This window comes from Diachasma alloeum, unplaced genomic scaffold, assembly GCF_001412515.2.
Source record: "Diachasma alloeum isolate Michigan unplaced genomic scaffold, Dall2.0 Dall_scaffold_00466, whole genome shotgun sequence".
Taxonomy (NCBI): domain Eukaryota; kingdom Metazoa; phylum Arthropoda; class Insecta; order Hymenoptera; family Braconidae; genus Diachasma; species Diachasma alloeum.
Window position 1 is genome coordinate 146,202 of NW_021680599.1, and position 14,056 is coordinate 160,257.

The window sequence follows — 14,056 nt, forward strand, 5'->3', positions numbered from 1 at the left end:
TTCCGTAAAAATCAACCGATTTGAGTTTTTTTTTTACAAAATGTGCGTCTTCGAACACACTTTCCATATAAAAATATGCCAATTTTTTTCAATTCGTTCTTCCATCGATTTCCTCAGAAAAACCTCAAAAAACTTCAAAAAACGAGTCGTTTTCAAAGTTGGACCCTTTTTATATTTTTCAAAAAATTTCAGTGAATATATTGCACCAAAATAAAATTTTTCACCAAAGGCCAAAGTGGGATCTCCATTAGAACACACCACTCGAAGAGATTTATTGTTAACGAATTTTCAAAAAATCATCAAATTGTTCCAGATTCGAATATAATGCAGTGATTCTTCAGGCGGTAAATTCAAATAATGCTTCTGCGTTCAAATGCGAAAAGAATTTTGAAATTTTTGAAATTTTTCATCCCGGATTCATGTATTCAAATTGGAAATGACGGCCACGAAATGGGAAGCCCACTTTGGCCTTTGGTGAAAAATTTTGTTTTGATCCAATATATTCGCTGAAATTTTTTGAAAAATATAAAACGGGTCCAACTTTGAAAACGACTCGTTTTTTTTAAGTTTTTTGAGATTTTTCTGAAGAAATCAATGGAAGAACGAATTGAAAAATATTGGCATATTTTTATATGGAAAGTGTGTTCGAAGACGCACATTTTGTAAAAAAAAAACTCAAATCGGTTGACTTTTACGGAAGTTGCAGGCATTTAAAGGTAAAACTTTCAAAAAAACATGGCTGTCCACAGGATGCCTCAAAAAATCTGAAAAAATTTGACAAGTCATATTTTTCCATATACAACCACAGGAAAAATCGGCAATATGATTGGCGATGATGAGGGTTTTGAACTGGGTGAATTCACATGGAATACCCCAAATGTTCTCTCTACTTGCGCTACCCCAAAAACTTCACCCCTCTCCTATTTGCAAACTCCCCTGCAGCACATGATCTTCTCCCCTCTTATCTCTTTTTCTCCTACCCCGAAAAATTCACATGTTCTCCAATCTATTTATGAACGACAACCGCGGACTGAAATATCAACAGAATTCCTATTGTAAACATTTATCTCATTAAATTTGTCGAACTTGCTCGAACGACACCAAACAATAAAAAACCAACTAAAGCCTTCCCCTCGCCCCGTTCTCGTCCTCTTATCCCGTAACCCCGTAACGTCGCGGCCATGATAATAGTTCCATTCGTGATCTCTCAGCTCCACCAATCGCCTTCCAAACTTATAACCCAAAACTCGTAATAAAATCCCCTGAAAACTTCTTAATTTATCCTGTGATTTTCCAAAAATACAATGAACTTGTGAATCAAAACTCTTGACTTGTAACCTCAAAAGAATTTGGTAATAGTCGACAACTAAAAAATAATAACAATTGCCGTTTGATTTTATGCGGCAGGAGTGCCGTACTAGCTGTCAACATGGCGGCCGTATCTGAGAGTCGATGAGCCTCCGTTGGGACGCCACTCAATAATTTCATGTATTCTGTGACCTAAAGTCCCCAAACGAAAACGAAAGGCAGAGGTAAATAAGTGAAAACAATAAATAAAGAATAAACAAATACCCGTCAACGAAAGTGGGCAAATAAATCTAAGAAAAAAAAATTATCAAGAGTTCAAGGGCAGAGAGTATCGAACGCAAGTCACTGAAATTGGAATACAAAATAAAAGAGATATTGATGGCATCAACGACGATGGCAGTGCCAACGGGCACAGCTCAGGTCGGGCAGGTTGCAGTAACGACGATCCAAAGTGTTCAAGTGATTGAGGATATTAATCCAACAAACGACGAGACAGATAACATTCATAATGATTCGTTGAACGAATGGAATATGACGAATGGTCTCGGTAATGGTGCAATTCCTTTAAATTCACCGATTGGTGATGATAAACATGATAATGATGGTCATGAAGGCGATGATGATGATGATGATAATGACGACGATAATGAGCCATTGGAGGAAATGTCAGGTGGTAATTCTGGTAACAGCGATGAGTACTGTTTTTTGTGTGAGAATAAACTGTCATCACCACGTTTGCTAAATTGTCTTCATGTTTTTTGTGAGAACTGTGTCAATACACAGTTGATAGACAACGATGGTGGTAATGGTATTGGTCCATTCATCATTACATGCCCAGTGTGCGAGCAAGAGACGAGGGTCGGTGCTAAGGGCGCAGCCAGTCTTGCTTGCGATTATGTGCTTACCAATATTCTTGATATGTCTGCTATTGAAAACATGACGGTACTCTGCACATCTTGCAAGGCTAAGGAGAATGCTGTTGCACGTTGCTCTGATTGTGCCAATTTTTTGTGCCCAAATTGCAATACCGCACATCAGTTTATGCGATGCTTCGAGAGCCATAAAGTCATTGCTTTTGATGATCTCAAAAGAAATAGTGAGATTGTACCAATTCATAAGCCTATATTCTGTCAATTTCATCTCACTGAAAACATGAAGTTCTATTGCTACACGTGTCAGGTTAGTTTTATTATCTAGCGAATTATTATCAAATCAAATTTTTTACTAGATTTAAGGAGATAATGGGAGTGAGGAATGTTGCGTTGGTTCAAAAAAGTGACATAGAAATCGTTAAAATTTAAACATGAAGTGTAAATCTAGAGTCAAATTCAATGGGTGTTTTTAAGTAAAAATGTGGAGAGACATCTTCGATTGCGGATTGCTTCAGCTTTCAGCAATGTCTCTTATAATAATTTTCAAGATAAAAAAGTCCGTTGAAATATTTAAGAATAATTTATTTAGAATAAAGCATTCCGGTCATTCTATTCACAATTAATTCAAGGGAGCAATAAAAATAATTCTTGAGAATAACACAATATATTTAAATTCTTTTACAGGAACCAATATGCAACGAGTGTCTTCTTGTTCAGCATAAAGCTCCAGATCATCAATATGAAAGGCTAAGCGACGCGGAATCTCGTGAAAAAGAGGAACTAGTCAATCTAATGTCAGAAAGCAAATTAAAGATGTCAGAGTGCGAACGAGCATCGAATCAACTAGAAAATGCCCTCAGTGAGCTTCAATCTCAACACGACCAGGCAAAAGACCTCATCACCGAGACCGTTCAAAGCTACAAAGCAATCCTCGAAAAATGCCGAGACAATGCACTGGGCGAATTGGAGAAACTCCACTCTGAGCGTGAGCTTCAAGTAATGGATACCTTCCATAATGTTGAAAAAACGGTTGAAAAGATCGAGGATGCCAATCGTTTTACCTCGAGACTCCTCGAGCATGGTGACACAACAGAAATTCTGGCACTCAAACGCATCGTTGCCAAGCAACTGATAAATTTGATAAACAACACACCGAAATTGAATGTTAAATTCTCTATTGAATTCCAGACCGACGATCAGCACTTTGAAAAAGTTATGCAAGAATCGTTTGGTAGATTCAAAACAGAGAGTACTCAGGCATTTAAACCAGTCGATATTTCGCCAGATGTCATGTCAGCAATGAATTCGATGTGTGACAACGGCCAGGTCTCGGTGCAGAGCAATCAAAATCATCAGAATCAACAGATTCCAGTGGTGATGCCATGTCCAAGTTCCATAAGCACCAATTCCCCAATTTCCCTTCCTGGATCAATGCAATCATCCTTCGAGGGTGATCCTTCCTACATTATCCCACCAAGTACACCAAATCCTCAAGATGTATCACCACCATCCCCACCACCACCACCTCCAGTATCATCCGCTGGTCCCCCATCAGTATCTCTTCCTCCAGGTCCTCCAATGCATGGTTTTACCAGCATACAGGAGTACAATCTTCAGCAATTAGCCAGTCTCGCTGAAAAAGTTGAGCTCAATGAAACGAGCACAAATCCAAGTCCAACTCCGTCCTTTACACTTGCCGATTTATTGTCTGGGGATCTGAGTTCAACGAGTCATGCCATTAATAATTTACAAGCACTTGCCAAGCTTGGAAATACACTGGGCAATCAGGATATGGGAAATTCAACAATTAATGGTAGTGGAGCAATGGTTTTGGCACGTGTACCATCACCTGGAATTAATGATGGACAGAATATAGGAGGTTTGTCTGCTAACACTCTGTTAAATGGGGGATATCAATCGTTGTCAAACTCAACTTCACCAATTTTGTCACCGGGGGATGATCTTAAAGGTGATATGCACAATATGATGGGTGGAGGGAATAATGGGGTGCCAGGAAGTGGCAACTATAATCATCCACGCTCAACTAATAATACCAAACAGACACCAATGCAAATTAGGTCCAAGTTTGGACAACTTGGACCCAGTAAGGGACAATTTAATTCACCACATGGTTTCTGCCTTGGAACTGATGAGGACATTATCGTTGCTGATACTAATAATCACAGAATTCAGGTAAAATATATCATCAACAAAATTTACATGATTTTCTTTTCCAAAAATGTTAACATTCAAATTAAGATTTGGATGAATTAATTCAGAGACTTTCATAATATTTTGTTTGCTTGTAGATATTCGATAAAACTGGACAGTTCAAATCACAATTTGGAATCCCAGGAAAGGAGGAGGGTCAACTCTGGTATCCACGAAAAGTAGCTGTCATGAGAAATTGTGGAAAATTCGTGGTTTGTGATCGTGGAAACGAGCGTTCCAGAATGCAGATATTCACCAAGAATGGGCATTTTATAAAGAAAATAGCAATTCGTTACATCGACATTGTGGCAGGTCTTGCTGTCACTAGTCAAGGACACATTGTCGCAGTTGACAGTGTGTCACCAACTGTGTTCGTTATTAACGATACTGGCAATCTTCTCAACTGGTTCGACTGCAGCGATTACATGAGAGAGCCAAGTGATATTGCTATTAGTGGTATGTTTTTCTCTTACTACTAGAAAATATACAAATAATTTCTTAATATTTACATCACTGTGGGAATATTAGAGAAATGAGTGGCCTTTAAAATTTTTTAAGAGAACATTTTACCATACAACATATATACAACATACATACACATAACATTTGTCGACATTACCACAATTGGAAAAGGAAACACTATTAATTAATTTTTATAATTGGTTTCAGGCAAGGAATTTTTCGTTTGTGACTTCAAAGGACACTGCGTTGTTGTTTTCAACGAGGAGGGCCATTTCCTACGTCGCATTGGCTGTGAGAATATAACAAATTTCCCAAACGGGATTGACATTAGCGACGCTGGAGATGTCTTGATTGGTGATTCCCATGGCAATCGTTTTCACGTTGCTGTTTTTTCAAGGGATGGCTCCCTTATTTCCGAGTTTGAATGTCCTTATGTGAAGGTAACATTATCATTTCTTCCTTTGCTAGATATATCCGCCTACTGATTTTGGCGATATAATTGTATAAATGATTGCCCACAAAATGGCAGATTATAAAATTTCTTTTCCACCTTTTATTTCTTTGTTGAGAAGCCTTCTGATGCAGTTTAGATTTCTTTTCCGTAAAATTTTGTTTAATTGTCTCCCAAAAGAGTGATATTGAGAGAAATGATTGGAAAACCTTATTGTAGGAAAATATGTCTCCTACAAAAAAGTTTTTCACACATTTTGAAATTAGAGGTTGATCCCCTCAATAAATAACTTCATCCTTTTACTAACTATCTCGAGTTCCCTAAAAAAATCTAGGTGTCAAGATGCTGCGGCCTTAAAATCACTTCCGAAGGTTACATTGTGACGTTGGCCAAAAACAATCACCACGTCCTGGTACTGAACACACTGTACATATTGTGAAGTGGGACAAAACCAACAATAACGTCGCAACTTACTTCTTCATACGGTCATCTTATTGGAGGCCACTCCGCTCGCAACGAAAGGTAAACCAAACAACCGCAATTAATCTAAAGAAAACCACAAAAACTTTGCCAATTTTTGGCCTATCGAAGCAATAACAAGCAGTTGAAGTGAAAAGCGACAAAGTGCAGCAAATTATCATTGAAACAATAAAATACGTGCGTCCCTGTTTTTATGGAGTATATGAATCAACATCTAGAAGAAAATCAGCTCGAAGAAAAATTAAACAAGTACGATAGAATAAAAAAACAAGATGCAAGGTTCTTACATCTCCGACCAACGTTGCAGTATAATAATTATCATAATTAGTGAAATTGCATTTGGTAAACTGTCAAAAGGTTGAAAAATAATTTTTCGAGTGTACCGTGGGAGAAACTGGGCTGTTATGCATTGGCACTGCGCGCTGATCGATTGATGGTGCGTGTAGCTATTTATTTAACCGAAAAATTAACAGTTGAATAGATCCGAAGAAATTTAAGAGGAATGGAAAGACATTTGAAAAATTAAAAACAATGGCCTTCCGTCAAAATTGGTCGTTACACATCATTTTTGACATCTCAGTATTTTAAGTAATTGATTATAAATCAGTAATCTAGTCTCATTCGAGCACGATTTATCATGCTCCCTTTTACTCCTATGACTGTTAAGAAAGAAAGCGATTTGAAACAGAAACTCATGAAAAAATCTCAACGATGAGTTTCATATTAATTTTTGTGCTCAAATATTTACCTCCAATACCCAATATTATCGATCGATGATTTTCAAGGGATTGACGAAATTAAGTAGTTGAGGGTGATATTATTTCAATTAACTAAGTATTTTATTCAGTCTAGTAAATCAGACTACCAAAAGTTGAAATTCAGAGCTATTAGTCATTTATCATTTTTTCCACTAAAATGATTATTCAAATTATACTAGAGTTCAAATTATTTTATATCATTTTAAGCCACCAATGATTACCAAAAAACTATTTTCGCTACATATAAAAAATAGACCCTCAACTGAATAAAATACAAAAAAAAATTGGATTCGTGCATTGTGGTATTTGATGACAAGAAAATACAAAATGATCACAGTATTTACTCAGGATGCTTTAAACACGGTCCATTGAAAAATATGAAAAAAAAAAACAAACAATTTTGTTATTATCATTTTACTAAAAAACGCAATGCGTATGCGAGTCATTCATTTTTCCTGGTGCTAAACGAATGATGATCTATGCATAAATCTCATTTATTCATTGAGGAATTTTTATTTAGGAATTTGTCAGAGTTGATAATTTACATTGCGTACAATTTCTACATGTACTATTTGTATCATAGAGACAGTATCTTACCTACATTTAAAGTTTGAAAAAAAAAAGGAAAAAAAAGTGCTGTTTGGTAGCTGTTTGTCGTCATAAGTTCAAGGGGGCATAAAAGCTGTCTATGCAAACCTGTTACGTCCCTTTCGCTCTATGACGACGATATACAAAAAATTGTCGATCCTTATTAGTCTATCAGTACCAGGAGGACCTCTGTGTACATCGAGATGTCCAGAAGATTTGACCATTAGAATTGACGTTTTCAAGATCGCTGATTGCACATATGATAATCGTTTTTGCGAAATGATGTGCTGTCGCTTTATTTATAACAATTTAATTGTTTAAACCACAAAATCGCAAAAACGGTTAAGGATAGGGAAAAAAATTTCGAACTATAAATCCTTTTTATTGAAAAATGGACATATTTTGTCATTTAAGCCACAAAACTCAGAAAATACATCGCAAAATATTTATTATTTTTGAGATTGAAAAAAAAAACATTGTTTTTCCACTCTCAGGAGTCTCAATACAAACTGCCGGTAACTTCTCCACTTCCTTAGGATAAAAACAAAACTCAAAAATGAAAACATAGATAAGGCTTTTGTTTATGAATTAGAAGAAAACTGGCTACACCACTCTGCGTGACCGTTTTGCAACATGGCAAGTATGCGTGAACGTTCACCCTGGTCATACCCCAAACACGGTATTTCGTCAGGAATATCTTTTAAATTGATGCAGCTACAAAAAAAATTTTGGGATACAAAATATTGATAATTTTATGATACATCTTTTGAATTATTAGACATGTAGGTCCAATCCCAGCAGTTAACTGCGATTGGAGCTAAATGTCTCATAACTCATAAGCGAAAGTGTATAATAGCTATGAGAAAAAATTATATGACAAAATATGTTCATTTTTCGATAACGAACATTTTTTGTTTGAAACTTTTTCTTCTATCTTCAATCGCTTCTGCAACCTTGCAGTTTAAACAACTATATTTTCATAAATAAAGAGACAACGCATGATTTTGCAAAAACGGTTATCATATTTGCAATCAGCGACTACGAACACATGAATTCCAATGGTTAAAGCTTCTGGACATCTCAATGTACACAGAAGTGAAGTACCCCTGGCGTATGAACTATATATGGTAAACAAAAAACCAACAGATGAGAGGCAGGGGAAAAAACCATTCATATATACAAATGAAATATTTTTAGGGTTGTTTACATGACCAGCCTTAATTGGATTGAGAAATCGGTAATTAATGAAAATGGGAAAAATTGCAAATTACACCACGTTAGCAACGCGGTATCGTATTTTTGACGGTTCGCTATGCTGTGTTATCTATTTACCGTGTATATACATAATGTTAAGGCGAGACGAGTATTATTTTTCATTCTAATTTTTGCAAATTATCAATTTGCTAGGTAGACGCATACATTGTATTTACACTGAAAAATGGCTTCAAAAAATCTTACCAACAATACAAAGAGAAATGAAACATCTTATCTGCAATCATTTCTATGATCAGAACATAAGAAAGTACTAGGAAGTGAGTTTAAACGGGCAAATTAAACGATTGTTTGAAATTGATTTAATAAGATTGAATAAAAAGAAAAAAAAACATCGTTGCAGCTAAGCCTACGGTTTTACCACCTCTAATCTATTGATTAATCGTATAAATGTGGTAATTATTTCAAGTTTAATTTTATATACACATATATACATATTATACATCTATAGATAAACCGCGGATGCGTGGTAAAAAACACATAAAACTGGAAAAAAATATAAACAAAATAAATAAATAAATAAATAAAAAGACAAAAAATGTATAAACTTCTGAAAATATTGAATAGTCATGATTTAGCAGAGTTATATTAAAGAATAATGCCTGTGATAATAGTATCGTCAGGATAAGTTGTGTCCTTAAAGAGTTTCTGATGTTGTTACTAGGTAAATATTAAAGAAAAAGAATAAAAACGAGCAAAAAGGATTAGAAATTACTGACAAAAATAAAAATCTGTACTGCGTTGGTGTTGCCTCGCTGTAGATGAAAAAAGAAGATAAGAGAGTTGATGCAAAAAATGACGAAAAAAAAATCATTATTAAATTTTCAATTCATATAATAGTGTGTTCATTGTCCGATTTGCACAACGACACCAGCACATGCAGCTGCCCATCCACATTCTCCTACGGTACACTAGAAAAATAACGATGAGATGAGTTTGGTGAATAATAAAAAGTTAATAAATTACAGGTAGAGAACATTGAACAAAATTAAAAAATAAAACGTAAAATAGAAAGCATAATAATTCAAGCATTGTTCGTGAATTCGCAGCGAGTTTGAGAGGGAAGGGAATGACTATGTTTTTTGAGATGAAAAAAATGGTAAATTTTGTTCGGTCATTTTTGGAGCCGAATTAATGACAAAGGGAGCGGGGGGCTGAGGATTTCATGCATAATTTTTAAAACGACGCGATGACCATTAAAGCAAGAGGGTTTTTTACCTCACAAAATTGAAAAAAAATAATAATGATTATTATACTACGCTCACCTTATATATACTTGAATATTTTAGTATAGATTTACTCTATTTACATATTTTTATCTGTGGAAGACTACTTGGCTAATTTAGGCCACTGTTGAAATTCACCCCTTATTTGCCTTGATGTTTGAATTACAACAATAATATTTAAATGAAGTGAAATTTTTAAAAAAGTGAAGATAAAAAAAGGTAAAAATGATTAATGAGATGCGCATTACTTGTTACGTAAATGGTAATTGTGATAGATTTTTTGATGATTTTTACAATCTCAAAAATCTTATTATCCTGATATGTATAGAATTATATAGTCACTCTCTACATAATAGATACACTCTGCTTACTGTTAAACTAATATTTAATGAAAGAAGAAAAGATTAAAGAGGAGAAAAGAATGGTGTTGATAGACTTACCAATTGAATGAAATGAGATGAAAAAACGCTGAAAAGAAAACATATATTTAAAAATCAATTTACAATGTCGAATCAGCTAAGCTATTATCAATGTAAAATCCAGTATCATAATCTGAGCTTAGAACAGGATCAAACAATTGCTTGGAAAACTTGTAGTACGGTTTAATTGAAATTTGCCATTGGTTTGAACGAACAACTTCCATTGTCCGCCGTAGCTGTATTAAAAATTGCGTATTGTAAACAACTTTTAAACAAATATTTCTAAAAATGGACAAAAAAAATAGGCGAATACCATTACAAACCTATTTTTCGCAGTCTTGTATATGTATATTCTCACTCAAAACAAGAATTTTTCAAGAATGAGAAGTTTCAACTAAGATTTCAAATTTTTAAAAAACGGTTTTAAACTATCTGATTTTCCCATAATTTTTACAACTTACTTGTCGCAAATCTTTTTCTTTCATTTTCTTTTTTCGTCAGAGAAAAACGAATTGACTATTTGATAGCAAGGACATTCTTTTACTACACGATTGAGTGCAACAAAGGGTATATTAAATATACTGTACAAGTGTATCAATTGATAGAACCAAGGGAAAAAAAATTGGGGAAAAACCAAATATGAGACACTGACAACTTGTAGCCTACGGTTAATCATAGTCTTCCTAGCGTCTTTGAATAATATTTAAAAAAATACGCTATGAAATTTTAGGAGCATGGCCAATTATTACTGAGCCACCACTCAATTTTCTGACTTTAGAGTGGTGTGAATGCATTTACACATTATCGCAATATTTTTTGTTTTTTCGTGTTTTTCTTTTTTTTTTCCATCGTTATGTATTTTTTTATCGATCATCATTGATCAATCTTAATGTGTACATGCATTCGAAGGTGTTCCTTTCTCTTTGGAAAAAAAGGTTTTATATTTAATTTCAGAGATGTTTTTTTAACTCATACATTAAATTATTATTTCATTATAGGTTGTGCACACAAGCACTATGTGTTCCGCTGACTGTTTTCTATTTTTGTTCTATTGTTTCTTAGTTTTTTCAGTCGTCAAAGACTCTTTTCCCTCGTTTTCAATTTCAATTTATCCATTTTACATGTTGAAAGATCTGTTTGATGAAATCAAACAGAATGGAGGGGGTGAATTTGACAAGATGACAAAGTACCAAAAACTGTTTTGTTTATATTTTAGTAGCTCCATAATAAGCATTAAGGATAAATTATTCAACTACATCAAACTAATTCCCTCGTCAAATACTCGATAAAGGGGTGTTTTTTTTTCTCTTTTTTCCATCAGTCAGATAAAATAATTAAATTTGAGTTATCTAAGACTATTTTCGATTGAACTAGATATCAAAATGCGACTTTTGCGTGGTTTGCATTCCAATATTTAATTGATATATTTTAAGGCATCTAACTACAAAGTATCCATTCTTCGTCGACTATGGAAATTGTTTAGAATAGAGGGAGAAAAAAAGAGGATGGAGAAATAGTCACAGTAAAGTCGTTTTTATGGTAGATATTGATCTTTTTCATTTTATTTCGTTATGTATGTCGCCCTGACTGGTATACGTTTGTATAAGTTTAGATTATAAAAAGAGCAGCTTAAGCGTCATTTATTATGTTCTTTTCTTCATACGCTTTGTATTTATACAAGAATTAAATTCGTTAGTGCCAAATGAGAAAAAAAATTAATGATAACAATTTTTACGAATTAGTCTTACGTAGGATATCTGTTTATTTTGTGTTTGTTCGTTTTTATTATTTTTTAAAATGGTTTATCGAGTTCATAATTTGTGCCGTGTAAAATGTCCAAGTTATTTTTAGAATTTAAAAATCTCTAATGTAAGGAAAAACTGAGGAGAGGAGGAAGAGAAAAATGAAAAAAAAATAACATTCTTCATTAGTCAGTTAAAGTACAAATGTTTAATGTATTGTACCGTTAGTTGATAAGCAATGAGAAAGTGTCGTTGTAGAAAAAGAAAAAAAAACGTGGAAATAATTATTTCTACTCTAATTCCATTCCTCAACAAAACAAATATTATGAAAGGTTTTATTGTATTTTTTTGGCATTAGTCAATTGTTATGTAATACTTAACTGGCTGCGTGACAAATTATATCAGAAGGTTATCATTTTATGTTCGATTTGTTTTTTTTTGCTGTCGTTTTTTACTATTTTTTTATTTTTACTAGTTTTAAGATTTTTTTTTTTCCATTTGGAAAAACGTTAATATTTTCTTTTGTGTTTGGGAGGCACTTTGATTATTTACATATCAAATTGACCACCACACATATGTATACATATAATTATTATACACTTTATACAGTGGCATTCCATTCGGTGTGTGCTTCTCATGTTCAGGGTCATCAAATTAAAGAAAAAAATCACAATACGTATAGTATAAATATCTCATAACAAAAAATGTTCCCGTGATCTCGACAATTTATATTTTATTGACACCAAAAAGATTGATGGATAAAAAATGTTTTTGCAATTAAACAAATATTTAGAGTGAGTTTTTCGATCCGATTGAAGATTTGTATTTAGAAAAAAAAATTATTAAAAAAACAGAGAAAATAATAAATTGTGAATTAAAAAAAAACTATCCTGTAAGTGCTTTAATACATTAATCAATCACATCTATGCAGACTTTCAATTTTCTCAAAGTTTTAAAGGATGTATCCCTTCACATTCGTTGAAATGAATGTTTACCTAACAGAATGAGTTCATAGTTTGCTGGATGAGGAAATGTGAAGGAATATCAATGTCATAATTTACCTTTTCTCTTCTGTAGGAAGGAAAAATAATTGATTGAATTATTTTTTTTTTTTTGTTGGAAGGAGTTTATTGAACGAATAAATGAGGGTTCACTTGTACTCTCTGATGAGAATAGTACAACAAATGAATGGTAACAGGTGTAATTGCATTATGGAAGAGTGTGTACCAATATATTTTTTATAAATCATTAAAAAATTGAGATCGGTATGCCCATCAGTTTAACGATTCAACTCACCATTGACACTCAAGAAATCCTAAAGTAATCAACAACACTGTAATGGACAATTAACGATGGGTCTGCTGTTTACGAATATCCAGCTTTCTCAAATTGTATGACGAAAATAACTTACTCCTTATTCGTAGCAGAAAAGAAAAAAATTAATTATTTTTCGCAGTTAATTCCCATTTAATCAGCGATTTCTCCTTTCAATTCTTTCCATTAAACAATTATAATTATAGTTTGACTTTTTCCAAAGTTTAACAAAGCTAGTCCATCGAAACACGTGTGAAAACGGGGGGGGGTCTCTTGTATTGCCTTTTTTACTTCATAGTTACTATGAATAATTCATTAATCATTAATTGATAATTTTTTGTCTACCTTGTACCTACAAAACTTTTTTGTTTCCTCAGTTAATTTTTCATTTTATACTTCTTAAGAGGAAGAAAAAATATATTGTACTATACGTTTACACATCTATATACACTTTTACAAAAGGGAGAAAAGGAAGAAAAAAAACAAGAAGCATAAGAAATATTTTAATCTACAATACTGTATTATGTATACTGAATGAGTCCGTGAATTAAAAGAAAAAAGTTGCAAAATTTCCTACTTATATATCTGTCGATTGTATCCTAATTGAAAATATTTTATTATAGGATTGGAATAAATATTAAAAAGTAAAAATTGTAACACATCAATTTTGGTTGCATTGGAGATGAAAAAGTTCAAGGAATAGAACGAACTGAACTGTGAATATTATTTGTTGGCCGTAAAACCATTGATATTGTGGCGAATCATATCAAACTAAATTTTTGCCATCAGTCGCGTCAATTCGTATAATAACCCCCCATCCTATATTAAGATATTCTCAAGCGAAGCCAAAAGAAATACAAAATAGTATATTTCAGTACATGTGGGGCAATATCGTCCTTAACGTGTGTGGGGTTTACAGCATGAGCCGAAGGCGAGTGATGTAACCACACACG

General features: G+C 33.4%; 1 protein-coding gene across 1 annotated transcript in view; it reads left to right on the forward strand.

The window, feature by feature from the left end:
• The window catches only part of LOC107042436 (brain tumor protein), a 49,763-nt gene extending 35,739 nt beyond the window's left edge, over positions 1-14,024 (forward strand). The window contains exons 2-6 of the mRNA XM_015263480.1: positions 1,408-2,487; positions 2,865-4,373; positions 4,490-4,847; positions 5,061-5,293; positions 5,639-14,024. Coding sequence (XP_015118966.1) covers positions 1,687-2,487; positions 2,865-4,373; positions 4,490-4,847; positions 5,061-5,293; positions 5,639-5,743 — 3,006 coding nt within the window. The 5' untranslated portion in view covers positions 1,408-1,686 and the 3' untranslated portion in view covers positions 5,744-14,024. The remainder of the gene's footprint in view (positions 1-1,407; positions 2,488-2,864; positions 4,374-4,489; positions 4,848-5,060; positions 5,294-5,638) is intronic.
• The last annotated feature ends 32 nt before the right edge of the window (positions 14,025-14,056 follow it).